The 19698-nt window shown below is 36.9% G+C and overlaps 1 protein-coding gene across 1 annotated transcript; it reads left to right on the top strand.

The window, feature by feature from the left end:
* Nucleotides 1–1623: 1623 nt before the first annotated feature.
* LOC113351898 lies at nucleotides 1624–2507 on the top strand. The gene is made up of 2 exons (XM_026595805.1): nucleotides 1624–2401; nucleotides 2470–2507. The coding sequence occupies exons 1-2, from the start codon at nucleotides 1624–1626 to the stop codon at nucleotides 2505–2507; spliced, it is 816 nt and encodes a 271-aa protein (XP_026451590.1).
* The last annotated feature ends 17191 nt before the right edge of the window (nucleotides 2508–19698 follow it).

Genomic DNA, 19698 nt, shown 5'->3' with positions numbered 1-19698 from the left:
TGACTAAAAGTGTGCAAAATAGTAGCAACAGTACATTGAGAATTATTGATAAGATATGGAAGGCTCCTATAGATGATATATACAAAATAATTTTTGATGCTTCTTATATTGATAAAACTGTATTATCAGGATGGGGACCGATATGTAGAGATTTTGCAGGAAACAGCCATGGACTGCGAGGAGGTGCATCTCTAGCCATTGATCCAGAGCAAGTTGAACCTCAATCTCTCCTAGAAGCAGCACAATGGGATCACAGTAAGGGGTGGCGAAAGATTCACTTGGAAGGACAGTGTCAGAATGTTATAGCGGCTGTGAATGGGAAGCCTACAACAGTTAAATGAACAACGTACAATTTAATCCATGATGCATTAGTTATCTTAAGTTATTTTGATTCCTGGGTTTGCACTTATGCCCATAGGGATGCAAATCATATTGCTGACTCTGTAGCAAAGTATGCAAGAGCTCAAACAATTTGCTTTTGTTGGTTTAATAATTTGCCTGTATGGATCAATCTTCTGATTCAACAGGATATAAACAATCTGTGAGCTTGCTCATCAATGTATTTCTTCTTTCCTATTAAAAAAAATATTAGACAGATAAAGATTACGTTGGAAATATTCTAGAGTGTGAATGTTGTTGATAATTTTCATCCGAACATTGATAAATGTTATCGGATCTATTTCTTAATTATTTTTTTTATCAAAAAATAAATAAATAGGAGACTGTTTTGGTTTATCTTAAATATTCTTTAAATATTCTTTGTTAGAAATATTGGGTACAATTAATTCTGCCAGATTAATTGGAAATTTGGATTACCAAACGGTTACTCACAGAAAGTATCATGTAGCCACCGGAATTACCAATGCAGAAAATCCATCAAATTTATCCCAAGTGCCCATATTCTCTCTACTGATGCATTAGACTAGAAGGGCACCACCACCACTATTCAAACTTTCTCTCGTACAGCAAGAGCACCAACACTTCAATTAGATATATTTCTTTTTGCTTTCGACGTATTCCTGCTTTTTGTTTAGCCCATCCGGATTTGGATTCTTCGCTGCCTCACTATGAAAAGTGAACGTTTTGCTGCAATATGGGTATGAACGCTCTTCCATCAGATATTTCACATAATATATTTTCTCGTTTAGATGTTGATTCAGTTTTCGACTGCAAACTGGTTTGCAAACCATGGTGCAATCTCATTAAAAATCCATCCTTTGCTCGAATTCACCTTGCTCGTCGTAAGTTAATGTTGTAATATCATGAAGATAGTTACATTCAGGATTTCTCAAATAATGCAACTGACACTGTTCAGTCGGGGTTCCTTTCATTACAACAAATTGGGAGATCTAAGAGTTGCACACTTCACTATCTTGAAAACCATGTGGATGCTAAGAAGAAGTCTTACAAATTAAAGAATAGAAAGATCAACATTCCTCCAATTAAGAACAACACGGAGTTTGATTCAGAATTCTTTGCGATTAATTCGTGCGATGGGTTGATTTGTTGTACTATGCGTCACCATGAATTGAATGACCCTATTCATATATGTAACCCTCTCACCAGAGAGTACGCTTATCTTCCGAGATTTACATGTGAAGAGGCAAATGTGCATACGAGATGATGAGTGGGTTTGGTTACAGTCCTTCAACTGACGAGTACAAAGTTGTTAGAATCTACCATAAAAGGAACGACAAATGGTATTCTCAGGTGTATATTCTTGACAATGAGAATAATAAATGGAAGGAGGAAAAAGAGAACCCCAACTCGCTGTTTCATAATATTGGTGGAAAATCAAAGGGCGTTTTTATAAATGGAGAGATACATTGGCTGGATAAGGCATCAAAGATTGTTGCTTTTAACTTAGCCAATGAAGAATTCCACCATATAGCTTCACCACCTCTTGTAGAAGAATGTAATGAGGAATTCCACCATATAGCTTCACCACCTCTTATAGAAGAAGGAAAATCTATTGAGAAGGAACTTTGTGTGTTTGGAGACTGGTTATGTCTTGTTAATCATATATCGGCCACACGGGAAATATATCCACATTTCCACATATGGTTATTGAGAAAGAACAATGACATAAATGTGCAACAAAACGGAACCTGTAAGTGGAACAAGGAGTTTACTGACTATTCTAAAACTAGAAATCCTTGGGAAATTCTTTATCCACTAGGTTTTACCAAGAAAGGCAAGGTTTTGTTTTGGCAGGATCGTAGATTTGTCTCTTGTTACGACCCAAGAACTGGGTTACTTGAAAGTTTTAATAAGGATGGCAGAGGTTATGAATTAGGCGCGAGACCCATACCATGTTTTGAAGTACATCATCAAATTAACAGCTTTGTTTCGCTAAAAGCTTTTGGTGTCAATAACTGTAGGAGAAGACTGCAATATATGGGTAAGTAAACTGAATGATGGCAAAGGATTTAAATCATGAGATTTTGTGTTTTGAATATGTTCTTGCAGGCTTAATCGGAATGGGAAATCTAACAATGCAAACTTAGGTGAAAAGAACCCCAGCAAAGAAAAGATAGGTGGTTAGGCTTTTTCGGCATTTTGTTTTTTGTTGGCCTTGGCTGTTGTTAGTGATTTTCTTTGTTTGCGTAGTTTGCTGGCTTATTTGCTTAGGCTTCTATGCCATTCTCTGTTGCTGCACTTAACTGTGCTTTCTTCGTGTACTTCTTTTTTCTGTTTCCAATAAAACTTTATCCATTTTAGTCAAAAAAAAATTTAGGAGAACAAGAAGAATGCTTAAACAAAGTCTAGACTCAAAGCTTTTGTCCTATAATCAATCTTGTTCAGCATTTTCTTTCTATCCTTTTGGAGTTATATATGGAAGCTCAACTCTAATCATGGAATCCAATAAAACGCCAATCCTTTTGGCGTTTGACTTGTCAACTACTTGAAAAAAATGACGAGAAAGTTCAAAATGGTAAAGCTAGTATTCTTCGGAATTCATCATTTATGAATTCATATAGTAACCGTCCATTTAATAAGTGGACCCATTTCACTGTATCATAGGCGGTCATTTAATTTAAGTGTGGGACTCTTCTTTAGCATCTGATACTACTATTCTGAAAACACAAATTGGATTGGCGCTTAACGCCAATGTGAATGACGCTTTTTGTTTTTATGTTACAGTTTGAGCGCAATTTTGAATAGCGCCTACCGCTATTAAGATTAGCGTTTTATTTGGATTCCACACACCCTTCCATAAAATCATGCAACATGGCTTGGAAAAAGTGTGGATGACCCCAACTTGGAAGCCATTAGATTTGACATTCCATACTTTTTCCAATCTTAGAATAGGTTGGATTCCACCATAAGACTTGCTCTAAGAACGTATGCAAATTGGTCCGCAAATTGGCCTTACTTTAACTATAGCGCTTGTCAGTGTTTTCTTTATATTATCACCCCTTTATATACTGCTGCATGTGACCTGAAACAAACGACATTCATCCCCCTTCAAAGCTCTGCACATGGGTCTTGCTTGAACTGGACATGTTTATCCGCTACAGACACTATATGAAGTAAGAACGTGTTCTTGCATGTAGCTAGTGCGTACTGACACCATGGGCGATAGAGACATAAGTCCTTGGCCTGACAAGAAAGGCATACAGAGGAGTCTTTTGGTTCTTCAATGTTCCCTAAAAAGATGATTAATTGCACACGTTTGGTTCATTGTTATTGGGAGATACGCATATATATTGTACATTGTATATATATAGTTAGGAAATATGTTAGTTAGGAAAGATTTTATTTGGTGTAAATCTATTTTGGGATTCCTCTCTATTTATTGACAAAGAAGATGATTTGTATCTTCAAGCTTTTCATAATAAGAAAAACTTCATCATTCTCTATCTTGTCGTTTCAATTGTCAACCCATATGATCAACTTGTTTAAGATTTATAGAGACTAGCTAGTTCTCCATGTTGACTATAATATGGTTAATTAAAATATAGCTAAGAGATGATCGAGAAGGCAATCCTTATAGCAGCAGAACATGTATACTTTTTGTAATATTGCTATGTCTATTGTGGTGTGTATGCAAATTTACATTCACTAATTATATATAGGTTCCACCATTAAAGAAAACGCGATATATACGGCCTTGTTCTAGCTATCCCAGTTTAAATGATTTAAGGATAGATACGAGATGATGATAGAATCAAATTCTGTCATGAGAACGTTAGGCTGTGACAGTGAAGCATGAGATTCTGTCATGGAATTGGAAACACTGGTCACTGAGAATTAATAGCTTAGTAGGATTATATTACAGTATTTTGGTTTAGTTAGGATTCCTTGAAAGGTTTTTCTCGTCAGAGTTTTTTAATCCATCAGGAGTCTAATATTTTAGGATTAGGTTTAAAAGTTTTATTAGGTTTACTTTCTTAGTTCCTATATAATAGCTTGTCAAGTCCAACTCCTGTATTATCAGAAATCCTAAGTTTATTCATTATTTTTCCATTGTCTCTTGTGTGCTTTATCGCTAAAGAATATCTGCTCGTGCACAATTATGTCATGCAATTATTGGCTTACAACGATAAATGGTTCTTAATTAGTTGTGACGAGGCGACATGGTTGAATTTTGAATATGCTACATAACCTGCAGAGTGATTTTCCTTCCTAAATATGTACGTGTATTGCTGTATGTATGTCTCTGATAAATGGAACAACACACAGACATGGGAAACAAAAGCGGAAGTTCGCCACATGCAAGAAGTGATCATGGGAGAGCCTTAATGATATTGTACATGTTCCCTTTAGGTTTGTCTATACAAGGTGGAAAATGGGTCAACAAATGTTGTTCATTTTATCTTTTGTATCTGAACCAACAGTCCAACACAGAACAAGTCTTGATCTCTAATAAGTTGATGTCCACCAAAGGTGAAGCACAACAAATTAGCCAAGTAATGAAGATCGACAGTGCACTAAAGTCCAAAGGCATCGAAGTCAAAGATGTCGAGAAACCATTGAAAGCAGTAGAGATGAACCTTCAAGATCTTGAAAATGGACTGGAATCTGTCTTCAGGTGTTTGATCAAGAATAGAGTTTCACTTCTCAACATTAATCTTAACCAATAGGAGACATGTTAATCTTCTCAATAATCGTAGTCATTTGCCCGCAATATTATGCAGGAACATTTCTATGTAAGTTTGTATACAAATATATACTATAATGATTTTTTTTTTTTGATGCCAAAGATGTGAAGTTTTATTGACTTAAGGAGTTTACATTGTCTGTATTTAAAAGACTCTCAATAATATTTGATGGATTATGCAACCAAATTCTACGGACTCTATACTTCCTGCTGAATTTCGCTTAAGTATCAGCGGGTTTATTACATGACCTAGGAACAAAATGACAATCCCAGTGAGGGATTTGTTTCAGACACTCCATGGCATCAAGCAAAATATCCTCATTTCTCCAATCTATCACTGGTGAATGCTTCACAATGTAGCTCTCAATTCCTTGTAAATTTGTTTCCAGAACTACATGTGTATGCTGCAACTCAATGCTCCACTTGACAGCTTCAAAAAACGTCAGACATTCCGCATGTTCAGAATCCTTCACTCCTGCATAGCACTTGGAAGAGCATCCCTGCCATGTACCTGCAGAATCAGTACAAGAGCAACACCTGTTAAACCTGTATTTTTATCAAAGGATGCATCACAATTTATTTGCAGATATGGGGATGCAGGGGGTTTCCAATGCAGAGTAGGAGGGTTATGCTTTATAGTGCCTAATCTGATATGATTTCCTGTGTATAACCCATCTAAATGGACTGCAAAATTTACAGCCTTCCTTGCAACAATTTCAGGGTTCACTTTCTTTTTCTGAAAGTGAACTTCACAACGTTCATTCCATATAGACCAAGAAACTACCATTGCTAATTTTAACCAGCCATGATTAGAATTGGTTTGTTGATCAGCTTTCATCCAACCTTCAAAAACAGAAGCAATGTTAGTATGACCTCCTGTATAAATACTCGAACTACCTGGCACGAGCATCCAAACTGCTCTTGAGAAAGGGCAGTTAAAAAGGATGTGCATTGTGTCCTCAACATGTTGATTGCACATTGGACACATATTGTTTATGTATCTGCAGGACTGAGAGAGGCGAGCATTTGTAGGTAGAATATCAGAAAGACATTTCCACCAGAAATGCTTTACCCTAGGCCAACCTTGGATGGACCACATCTCCTTCCATTTTATTTCTGCATTAGGAATCAGTGTAGAAACTTCATTGTCTCCCAAGCTGTCTTCATGGAGTTTATTATAAGCTGACTTTAGGATGAATATTCCATTTCTGGTGAGATTCCATATCAATTTATCTTCAGTTGTTGCAGGTATTCTTATCTGTAGGATTAGACTAGCAGTTTCTGGCTCAAATAGGTGTTCAACCAGTGCATGGTTCCATTGTTTGTTTTCTTGATTTATCAGCTCCTAAACCCAGATGTAGTCTTCACTGTGCTCAACTCCATGCCTTGGAACTGCTGGTTCAGTCATACCCATGATCCACACATCCAACCAAATTTTAATTTTGGTACATGTTCCTACTCTCCATCGACTGTTGGCTTTGATGAAAGTTATTTGCTTCTGTAATCCCTTCCATGCCCACGAACAATTAGTTTTGAAGCTTGCATGAAGAATAAAAGTATATGGGAAGTACTTAGCTTGCAGTGCTTTCACCCACGGTTCGTCTGGGTTGATGCAAATTCTCCAGGTTGCTTTAACAAGGAGTGCTTTATTTAAAATCTTTAGATCACGAAAACCTTGTCCACCAAGATCTTTATGAAGTCCAAGTTTCTTCCATGAAGTGACGTACGTATCTCTTTTTTCCGTAAAACCCCAACAGAAATCTCTTTGCAGACTGTCAATTTGCTTAATGATTTCCCCTGGAATTTGTAGGCAGTTCATGGAATAAGAAGGTATGGTATTGGTGACAGTTATTATCATCAAAGACTTGCAACTTTGTGACATAGAATCACCATTCTATTTCGACAATCTGCCTTTCACTCTTTCCACCAATCCTGTGAAGCAATCGATTTTTTTCTTACCAATTAATAGAGGGAGACCCAAGTATCTCTCATTTGATGCCATTCCAGGGACTTTCAATCTCCTAGTAAGCAGTCTGCAGAAACGCTGTGGAACATGTGTGCTGTAAAGACGCTGGATTTATTGAAATTAACCAACTGCCCTGATGCTATGCCAAATTCTTTGACAATATCAAGAAGATTATTGACATTATGCATATCAGCATTAACGAACAAAAGACAGTCATCCGCGAAAAATAAATGAGATATGGAAGGTGCACCTTCAGCAATTCTGATTCCTTGAATTTTGTTGTTCTTTTTTGCGTGAATGAGCTGACGAGAGAGTGCTTCCATAACGATGATGAATAGATACGGGGACAATGGGTCACCTTGCCTGACGCCTCGTGTTGGTTTGTAGGGTTTGCATGGTGAGCCATTAAGTATAATTGATATTTGCGTAGTGCTAATGCACTGCATTGTCAACTGACACCATCTTTGGCTAAAACCCATCTGCATCATTACGTCCATGAGGAAAGACCACTCGAGCCGATCAAAGGCCTTTGCCATATCCATCTTTAAGGCTAGATGTTTTGAATTTTCTTTTTTGTTGTTCATTGTATGAACAATCTCTTGAGCAAGGTGTATATTGTATGACATTTGTTGCCCCGATACATATGCTGCCTGTAATGGAGAGATAATCTTCCTCATCACCTTCTTCATTCTGGTGGATAGAATTTTCGAGATGATCTTGTACGATGTGTTACAGAGAGCAATGAGGCGCAAGTCTGCCGGAAATTGTTTATTCTTCGATTTTGGGATGAGTGTGACATTTGTGTTGTTCAAACTCTTCAGAATGTATCCGTTGCGGAAAAACCGCTTCACTGTTTCGATCACATCATTTCCTACAATTTCCGAATGGGTTTTGAAAAAACCAGGTGGGAATCCGTCTGGACCAGGTGCTTTCCACGACTTCATTTCTTTGAGAGATTTGTGAATTTCTGCATCATCAGGTATACGAGTTAACTCCATGTTGTCGGCATAAGTAATGGTAGTGGGTATACACCGTAGTATGGCTTCATTCCTCATTGGAGAGGTGGTAGTATGCAAGGTGTTGTAGTGATCTACAAGCAGTATTTCCAGTGCACTTCTTGTTGTACACCAGTTTCCACGTTCATCTTTCAAGGCTGCAATGTTGTTTCGAGAGCGTCTCCTATTTGCATTTGCGTGATGATACCTTGTATTTCTGTCCATCTCTAGATAGAATTCATCCCTTGATTTTTGTCCCCAGAGATCATTTTGTATTTGATGCCAATACTCTAACTGATTTTCCACCTGTTGTATCTGTGAATTTGTGTCATTGTTTGGGTCTGCTTGCTGCACTGCAGTTAGTTGTTGGTGAAGCAAAAATATGTTACTTTGGATATTTCCAAATTTCTCTTTATTCCATCTTGAGACACGTTTTCTTATAGTAATCATTTTGTTGGAGAAATTAAAGGCATGAGAACCTTCAACACTCTGACTCTAGGAAGCTGCAACTTCGGCTTTGAGGGAATCGTCTTTCTCATAGCATTGGAAATACTTCCAATTTCTTCTAGTGTCTCCATTTGAAGATGAGGTATCCAACATGATCGGGCAATGATCTGATCCCAGTTGAGGAAGGTGAAAAAGTTTTGCATCTTGAACATGTAGAAACCATTCTCCATTTACTAGAGCTCTATCTATTCTTGATCGCCTAACTCCCGTATCATGGACATTGATGGACCATGTGAATGATCCACGACTCTGCATGTACTACATTACAGTGGAAACTATCCTGCACCAAAACATTAAAAATCCACGACTCTGCATGTACTACATTACAGTGGAAACTATCCTTCCAAAGAAGAATAAGTCCCCCTGCTAAACCTATAAAAGAAATAAGTTCGCTATTTGGGTATTTAAAAGGTTTAACAAGTTTTTTCATCTTCTCGATTCCAATCTTAGTTTCTGAAATGAAAATTATGTCAAGGTTATACCTATTTACTAAATCTTTTAAATGATCTCTAGTGGTTTTGCTGGTGAAACCCTGACAGTTCCATGCAATAATTCTCATTGTTGTGATTCTGGAGTGTGTAATGCAATAGGTAGTGTAACGCAGAACGAAAATAGAAAAAGCACAATAATCTGAATGAAGATTTGTAAAAAAATTAAAAGAGTAAGAAAGAACAAGGATAGTTACCTCAACAACATGCTCCTCTTGATTCTGCATGGCATCCACCTTTGTGTTTTTTTCATTCGGATCACTCGCTATGGATTCAGCAACATCCATGAGTTCAGCTTGATTAACGTTTGTGGCAGCATCATTTGCACCCCCTCGAATATGGCCCTGAATTGAGGGATTGGAACTATTAGTTTGGGTGACTTGGTTCCTTGCTCTCTTATTAGTTCTATTCTCATCAGCATATTCCAAGAGTTCCAAGTCCTTCTCGACATGAATAAAACCATCATCATTTTCTCCTTGATTTTCCATCTTATTATTGGCATCTTTCTCTTTAGCAAGGCAGTGAGCTTCATATTCCTCTTGGGTCATAGCTCTTTCTCGCAATAATTCTGCAACTTCTGCACAAGTTTCTTCAGAATGATCTATGATGTAACATTGGTCACAAAGGCTATGAGGTTGTTTAAGCCAATGGTATCAAATCCATTTTGGGTCACCAAAATTGGTATTCCACCATTCTCCCCTTTTGAGTGGTTTCTTCAGATCAATCTCGACTCGCGCCGTAACCATATTGCCAAAACGAGGCCTACAGTTTTTGGGTTCAACCGAAACTTTGGTACCCAAATCTTCAATGGCTTCATTCACCACTGCTACATGATGGTGCTCCAACAACAGACCCTTAAATTGGACACTCCAAGCTTGTTTTGAAAAAACATAGTCCTTATAAGCAATTTCAGTAGTATATTCCTGCAGTGCTAGGAGACTCTTTTGGACATTCCATGGGATTTTCTTTAAACATCTTTCATGTCTTTCTGGGAATTGAATTTGAAGATAAAAAAAATATTTCCCAACAACTTTCATCTCCCTCTTCATGTAGTTCTTCCACAAAATATTTAGCTCATCTTTGATGGTTGAGGTTTCAATTTCATCATCATCAGTAAATAATTTGCCAATCAAAGTGTTTGACCAGGCAACAACAGCTTCACCCAAATTCTTTGTCGATCCAATAACACTTCTGGGATTCCTAATCACAACATCCTTCATCTTTTCAGTGATATTGTTCATATTGTTCGCAGTCACCAACTCCATTCTTATGCAGTGTGGAAACTTTTGATTAGGTATAGGTTTAGAGGAGTTTTTCTCAGCTTTTATATGATGAGCTATACCTATATAGTTGGAAAGATAACTATAAGAGGTTACCTGGATATTTTGTTTTCTATATTTTAGCGGTCTGCGAGTTATAACCCCAGAGGTGTCACCATCCTTCCACAAAAAACCCATCAAAACAAAAGTAACACAAAAACCCCATCAAAACAAAATTAACACAAAAACCCCAAATTTAAATGTTGGTTTCATCAAATTTTATTTTGGTTTCATGTTGATGAAACCAACATTTAAATTTGGGGTTTTTGTATCAATTTTTAAAAATTTGGAGTTTTTGTATCAATTTTGTTTACGATCGAGTTTTAATGGATTCCAACATTTGAGTGGGGTTTTTGTATCACAAGTTTGGTCACCTTGATTTTTTATGACTAGTTTTGATATTTTAATACAAAAATATTCAACATAATGTAATGGAATATTTTGTTTTGGATTGGTTGCATGGGATCCGAATTTTCCTTAAACTTACTGAAAATTAGGGGATCAAAAGGCGGAAAGTTGAGATTTTGAATTTGGTAATCTTGAATCGGGGTTTGACTCAGATGATAGAACGGAGAGTTAATGGCTTCAAAAAATTGAATGGGGGAAAACGATGCTTCTCATATTGAGATAAACTAGATACTGAACTCTGATTGTTTAGAAAAATTGCTTTTTGAGGATATGCTGGATCCATATTTAAATGATTGGTTGGGATCCATATTTAAATCAAAAGGAACCTGCAAGAAATTAGAGATCCATAAGATTAAGATTGAAAAGAAAGGAGAAAGAAATTGAAAAACACAAAAAGGATTAGCAAATAAAACTTTGGTTACAGCAAGATGAGAAGGAACATCATAGTAAAACGATTATGAAAAACGATTGAGAGATTAATAGTAAAAATATAAAAAAGAAATTAAGAGAAAACGTGACTGAAATGAAAAAATAGATCAGGGAATCATTTGAATGAATAAAATCAAAGATTAGACAAACTGTAGCAAAGGAAAAATGACAACTGAGTTAACTCAGTGTCGCCCGATTTGCAAAGCTCAGCTTAATTTCCTATCAATTTTATTCTTATATATGGGGAATCCATCAATCCTAGGTGGCGGAAGGACAGCGATTTTCAGAAATACCACAAAAATAGAAAGCCACGTCAGATGCCATGTTCCACAAAAACTAAGAGATTTTTCCTGTCGTTGAAAAACGTCAAGTGTTGAAAAGACACATTTTACTTCTCATCTTATTGAGTCGTACCTAATGGTGAAGTGCGGCAAGTGGTTCAATATGGACAAAACTGTTCACGGACTCTAAATATGGGTTATTTAGCGTGCAACGAGGAGACACAACCATGATCCGACAATCTGGAGTTCTGTGTGAGTAGAAAGATGCATCTTTCTTCATGAAGAGCCTAAATATTTCATCAGCAACAGACGTCGTAAGGTAAATGACTCTGCTTGGAGAATGGAGATTTTTTTTGATTTGCCTATTTTGGGATATCGATTAGTGCCGAGTAATTTCCATTCAGGTTTAATCAATAATTTGCAATGGAAACGAGTCGAAATATATTGATCACCATTTACTCTACGAGTTGTTTGTATATGATGGATTGGCTAAAAAATTAAGAAATATGGCGATATATACCCGTAAGAGCAACTGCAATGGACGAGTAAATCTATAATTATGATCCAGGGACGAGACGCAACGGGACGGAGTAAAGACTAAAATCCGGACCAAAACCAAATTACAGACCATATTTGGTCTGGGACCAAGACCAAAACTATATATAGTGGAGCGGAGGTATAATCACCGTTTGGCATCGGGCGTATATATAATCTACGCCTGTTGTGAAACGTAAGTAAAGTCACCGCCCCATAAAGAGGCGTGTATATAAGTTACGCCCGGTTCAGGCGTTGATAAAATGTTCACCCGTTGGGACGTTGATAAAGTTTACGCCCCACGTCAGGCGTTAATAAAATGAACGCCCCATTCAGACGAAGATTATACAAACGCCCCACCCCGGCGTTGATATTCTTAACGCCCCACGCCAGGCGTTGATAAAGTGTATGCCCCACGCCAGGCGTTGATAAAGTGTACGCCCCATTCAGGCGTTGATAAAGTGTATGCCCCATGCCAGGCGTTGATAAAGTGTACGCCCCATTCAGGCGTTGATATAGTTAACGCCTCACGCCAGGCGTTTATATAGTTAACTCCCCAGACAGGCGGTGATATAATTAACGCCCCATGCCAGGCGGTGATATAATTAACGCCCCATCCCGGCGTTGATATAGTTAACGCCCCACGGCAGGCGTTTATATAGTTAACGCCCCAAGCTTGAGTTTAAAAAAAAAAAATACTTAGACAAAATTGATTTTGAAATTTTTTTATACCGTTGGTAATTCGACCGTTGAAGAAAATGGAACGTTGAAGAAAATAGAACGTTGAAGAAAATGGAACGTTGGATAATTTGGAACGTTGGAAAGTTTGGAAGACATTTTCGGAAGAAACACCTATATATACACATGAGATCCTGTGACATTTTCCCACGACCAATACTTCAAACTATCCACACCAATAAGAAGAAATATTGTTTCTGCTTTCAAATCAGTTGGAAAATTTTCACGGATTCGCTTACAATGGCACCAAGAGTAGCACGAGGTACAAATTTTACGACAATCGAAGATGTAACAATGTGTAAAATTCATTTATCTATATCTCAAGATTCTAGTGTTGGAGCTGATCAATCAGAGGCGACGTTGTGGACTCGTATCAAGAATGATATTGAACTTCATTTACCTAATAATCCAGAGCGGTCTTGGAATTCTTGGCAAAAACGATATCAGGGAATAAGTAAAGATGTGGCGTTATTTTCGGCAAAAGAGGCAGAAGTTGAAGGTGAATATCATACTGGATGGGGTCCTGAAAAGAAGGTAAGCATTCTTGATTTTTCCAACCATTGTTTTCTAATATTTAATAAGCGCCCATGTACTTAAGTGTTTTTAAAAACATTAACAGCTTGAAGAAGTTAACAAGAGGTTCAAGGAATGCAACGATGGGAAAAAATTTAAGCACGAAGAGTGCTACCAAGTTGTGTTAGAAAATATAAAATATAATCGACGATCGACTTTTGTATTCGATACGACGCATGATTTGGACACTTATGAGAATAACGAGGAAGATGATGAAGGACCGCAAACAACAACTCAAGGAGAGACCGGTAACGATACAGATGGGGGAGACATAGAGAACACATATCTTCGTAAGATGGGGAAAAAAGCAGCAAAAAGATTGAAGAAAACAGGGAGAGAGAAATCCAGTCACCAAGAGGAATTTATGGGAATAATTATTAAAGAACAACAAAATTTCAATACTCATTACCAAGCACAATCAAGATTCAAGATGGAACAAAGAGCAGCAGAGTTTGTAGCAAAACAAGCTGAACATGCTGCAAAAATAGCCAAGCAAGCTGAAGACGAAGAATTTCGCATCATTATGATGGATCTTGAAAAAATGGAACCTGTACAACAAGAGTACTTCCGACTTCGCAGGGCGGACATAGTTCGGAATAAAAGAAACCAATCTTAACACAAAGGCGGAATAGTTCAAACCTTAATTATTTCTCCTATTTAGTGATTAGTAGTATTATTAGTATTATTATGTTTTAAATTTCTTAGTATCTGAACAATTAGCATTATTATTATGTAATTTTTGGATTTTAAATTTACTTCCGTTGATTTGAATTAAATTTCTACTTTTTTGAAACATACGACCTTAATTAAAACTTGAGGATGTTTACATACAAAGAGATAATAGAAAGAAAATGACAAACGACAATTTTTAATTCCCATATTCTGCCCATATATATTCGATCAAGTCATCACGCAAGCGAATATGTGCATCTTTGTTACGCATTGCACATCGGCGTTGCTGAGCTCTAATTTGGGAAAACTCGTCACTATTGCCTCTTAATATATTAACCGGTGCTGCGTTGCTACGTTGTTCATAAACATGCGGCCAGTCACCGGGTAGACGCTCATCCTCGACTATCATATTATGTAAGATAATACAAGTTTTCATGATATAGGCAAGCACATATGGATTCCACATTCTTTCAGGTTGTTTGATGATTCCAAATTGTTGTTGAAGTACACCAAATCCCCGTTCAACATCTTTTCTTGCACCCTCTTGCATCGATGAAAATATTTCCTTTTTCCTACCCACCGGATGTTTAATGGCCGTAATAATAGTAGGAATCTCTGGGTATATTCCATCACCTAGATAATACGGCATATCATATGAATGTCCGTTCACCTCATAGCTCACCGGCGGTGCTTTTCCTGTTACAAGACTTCGAAAAACATATGAACGGTTCATAACATTAATATCGTTGTTAGAACCGGGCATACCAAAAAAAGCATGCCAAAACCATAGGTCATATGACACCACTGCCTCCAACACGATACTTTCGCTCCCTTTATAGGCGGTGTAAGCCCCAGATTCTGCCGACGGACATTTATCCCATTTCCAATGCATGCAATCTAGACTACCCAGCATCCCAGGAAATCCCCGGTCTTTGTTTTGCTTGAGAAACAGTTCAATATAACCAGCCGTTGGTTCACGCAAATATTCTTTCCCATACAAATTCACAATCGTCTTACAGAACCTACGAGTAGCTTCCAACACAGTTGTTTCTCCTATGCGTAAGTACTCGTCTATTGCATCTGCCGCACATCTGTAAGCTAACATTCGTACTGCTGCTGTTACTTTTTGATGAGGGTTTAATCCTAAAACTCCACAAGCATCGGGCTTTTGAACAAAATATCTGTTTGCATTGGTAACACCTTCCACTATCCGGTTAAACAATTGTCGATGCATTCTAAATCTTCTGCGAAAAACATTGGGTGGTTGGTTTGGGTACGGAGAGAAATAGTCGTTCCATAGAAGTTCAGCCCCTGAATCACGATCTCTTGGTATTCTGATACGAGTTTGAGGCCATTTTGAATTTGTAACAAGGACTCCCAAACTAACGGCCATGTTATTTTGCATAATTGCTATTGCATCATCATCCGAGGAATAAAAACTACTACTAGAAGAAGAAGATGAAGAAGAAACAGAAGAGCAATAATGAGCGGTTTTCTCATATTGTTCCATTGCTATATGAAGCAGAAGTGATGTATTGTTAAGAGATTATTGAGTGAAACCAGTCTTTAATTTATAACCCATTTTCAAGAGCATTAAAAAAACCAAAAAAATAGATATTTTTTTGGGTTCACGCAAATGTGTTTTCCAAAAAAGATAAAGTTTTTGTCAGTGACCTGATATGACAATACTATATATGATTAGACTATACTATATATGATATGACTATACTATATAAGATAAGAAAAGATAACTCCAAAGACAGTTCATCTAAATAGTCATAACAAATTAACCCTTCATATTATCATTATCCGAAGTGGACGATCTTGGTGCCACAAAAGGCATGTGCGTTCTCGAATTGGTATTGACTGAGGACATTGTTGAAGCTGATCCCTGATTCATACCACTCCAAACTTGTGATGGCAGGGTTTGGGAAAAGGAACCGTATCCAAGCTGAGGTTGGACAGTGTGCGGCATACGGAAAAGAGATAGTTGTTGCTGCAAATCAACGTTCGCATTATTTAGCCTTTGTATTTCTGCTTCTTTCGACATGATAACGTCCATCCTCTCCTTCGTTTGTTTTAATGTAAATTCGCGAAATTGTTGATTAAAATCAGCATTTTCTTGAAATAATGTGTAAGCTTCATGCTGTGAAGAAAAAATAAAATATATAAGTACAAATATACCAACAAAAATCGAACGTACAATAAAAAGTCGAAAGTACACTTACGTGGGATAATAGATGTGGAGGAGGGATATGTACATGTTCAACAGGTTGTTCAATTGGGACCGTATACAAGTCACCGACATACCCATATGTTTGGGCTTCCCAAATAGGATGAGTCACGTAATCTTTGGAGTTGGTTACCATTGTCCAGTATTGTAAATATATCATAATCTTTAACAACTTGCACTATCTCTGTTGCATCGACCAAACCTTCTTTTTTTAGGCGTTCGGCTTGAATATTGCCAATATCCCCTATAACTGTGTGTAGTCTTATAGGAACAGCGAAAGTACAATGGTTTTGCCGCCAACACCTTTCACCAAGATACATGTTGTGCTGTACAGTTAGAAAGGGAATAAGAATTTAGTAAGTATGTTATATAGGAAAAAAGTATGTTATATAATAAAATTTACAAATTAACTCACAATGCCCATGTAAGAAAATAATATCTCGAGTCTGATAGCCGCGTAGCCGTGCATCCCATATCAGATGCAAGAACTTCTCTGTATGATTCCCATGGGCGCCATGTCACTTGTTCAGCAGTAAGCTTACTTAGTAAATCCCTACAACGGAAAATATCATTTGTATTCTTCGGTACATTCCATTTAGAAGATACGGGCCATTTTTGTTCTGTACTCGCCTCTGGGATTTCTGGTCGACATATGCCCAGGTATTCATACCCCCAAAACTACTCCATCAAAATAATTAGCCAATTTAATAACTTAGCAAAAAAATAAACAATGAGAGGAAAAATAACTAGATTGAAAGAATACCTCTAATACTTGGAATGGACCACATAGTGCCTTCTGTCTCCTCCCAGATAAACGGAGTGCCGCATACAATTTCGAAAACGCAGCACCACCCCAGTCATACGTGGATACTACATCAAGATTTTCAAAAGCAGCTAACCATCCAGCATCAATATAAGTCTTTGCATTAGAAAAGAAAAAATGTCCCAAAACATACATGAAAAAGGCAATTGCTACTCTATGAGCCAGGGTGCTATCATTTTCAGCCGCAACCAACTTGTCTTCGATGAAATATGACCTTAAATATTTAATTGTAATTGAATTTGAAACCCATGACGGTGCTTTTGGACAGAGCGTGACATCTTGGATATCCGGAAAGATATGCTCACGAACATGTTCAAATTGGTACTTCCCCGAATCATAAGGAACATCAGGCCCATCACCGATACTCAGTCCAGTCAACATGAGCCAATCTAGGGGGTGAATCTCATCTCACCAAATGGGAAGTGAAAAGTGTTTGTTGTATCCCAAAACCGCTCAGCAATATAATCAACCATTGAATGGTTGGTTTCGCTACATTGTATTTCCAGTAAATTTTGCCATCCCGCTTTTTCAATAATATCTTTAGCTCTAGGACAGTGTTGTGAAATAGTTTGATAGTGATGAATTACCGATGCCAAAGATCCACGATGTTGATACTTCAATTTGTGCTCCCCTGTAAATGTGATGTCCGTAGTAGCGTGCGGTTTATCATCTTGCAGTATAGGAAACCTCCCTAACCGGGGAATATCAACCTCCTTAATTGTACCAGTAGCGATTAAGTTATAATCCTCTTCGGCTACATATTTTTGTTTCTTGTTCGTCTTCACGCGACCATTGAAACGCGTTGTGAATTTGTTCAACATCTGTGCACACACAATATAGATGCAGTTACATTATTAAAAGACCAACCCTCATTAACGAATATTTTTATTAGTCCATCACCATTTATATTCCAAATACTATAAATCTTTAACACAAACCATATCAATTCCAAATTCTATAATTCCAGAAACACAAATTAAATCGTCACCGATGCATTTCCAAAATCATTACAAGATTCCACAACCCAATTTAATCACTTCAAGATTCCATAAAAATCACTAAAAACTGAATTCCATACTCACGCAATTAGCTCTTCTACATATGTAACTCCCAAAATTTACATAACTAAAATTTACATAACTAAAATTTACATAACTAAAATTAATCACCTCAAAATTCAATAAAAAACAATACAAATTCAATTATTGGTAACCATATTCACATACAACATGCAGAAAACCAATAATTAATCCAATAATTTACATAACTACAATAATTTACAATAATTTAAAATTAATCCAATAATTTACATAACTACAATTATTGATAACCATATTCACTAAAATTAATTACCAACAGACAACATGAAGAAAAACAATAAAAGGAAGCTCTCAATTGAAATAGGTTGATTGAAACAGTTGAAGGGTGAGAACTATTTCCCACATAATCTACATAACCACGGATTTTTACAATACCCAAAAATAATAAATCAAATTTTTACAATACCACTGTGGAAGCTCTAATAAATTTTAGTGAATAGATTATAAATCAAATAAAAATTTACAATACCCACAAATCAAATTTTTACAATACCCACAAATAAATTTTTACAACCACTGTGGAAGCTCTAATAAATATTAATCTCTATAAAAACATAAAACACACATACCCAATTTTTTCACATACATATTAATCTCTATAAAAACATAAAACACACATACCCACAAATATTAATCTCAAATTTTTTTAAGCTCTAACTATTTTAAAAAAAAATTCAACCAAATTTACATAATCATCAAATCATCAAATATGGTTTTTTTCACATACATATTAATCTCTATAAAAACATAAAACACACATACCCAATTAAATTTAACCAATTTCATATTCTTATTTGTTTGTTAAAACCAAATTTTAGATAAACTAATTTTAACAAATAAAACCCTAAATAAATTATACAAACAATATGGATAAAACAGAAGAGATTAAGAAAAAAAAACATACCTCTTTTTTAACCCGGGTTCATCAAGTATCTTGGTTTTTTCTTTTCTTTTACTGCTCTTCACTGTGATGTTTTTGTTAAGAAGCTGTGTTGTGTTTGTGGGCGGTAGAAACAAAGAAACAAAGAGGAGGTAGAAAAGAAAAGAAGAAGACGGAGAAGATTAGGGTAAAGGGAAAGTGAACACGTGGGCTATACGTGGTGGTTAGAGATTGGCCGGGCTTTAATGCCACACGTGCTAGATACGTGTGTTAATGGAAGTCCAACACTATACGTACGCCTGCAAACCAAGCGTTGATTATACGTACGCCTGAGAGAAGAGGAGGCGTTGATTATACGTACGCCCCACGTCAGGCGTTCATTATACGTTCGCCTCAAACAGGCGTTGATTATACTTACGCCTCAAAACAGGCGTTGATTATACGTTCGCCTGCTAAAGGCGTTGATTATACGTACGCCTGATACAGGCGTTGATTATACGTCCGCCCCACGTCAGGCGTTGATTATACGTACGCCTGATACATGCGTTGATTATACGTCCGCCCCACGTCAGGCGTTGATTATACGTACGCCTGATACAGGCGTTGATTATACGTCCGCCCCACGTCAGGCGTTGATTATACAAACGC

Source organism: Papaver somniferum, chromosome 2, assembly GCF_003573695.1.
Source record: "Papaver somniferum cultivar HN1 chromosome 2, ASM357369v1, whole genome shotgun sequence".
Classification (NCBI taxonomy): Eukaryota; Viridiplantae; Streptophyta; class Magnoliopsida; order Ranunculales; family Papaveraceae; genus Papaver; species Papaver somniferum.
The sequence above is the reverse complement of the archived record's forward strand: the minus strand, read 5'-3'. Positions and strand labels throughout refer to the sequence as shown.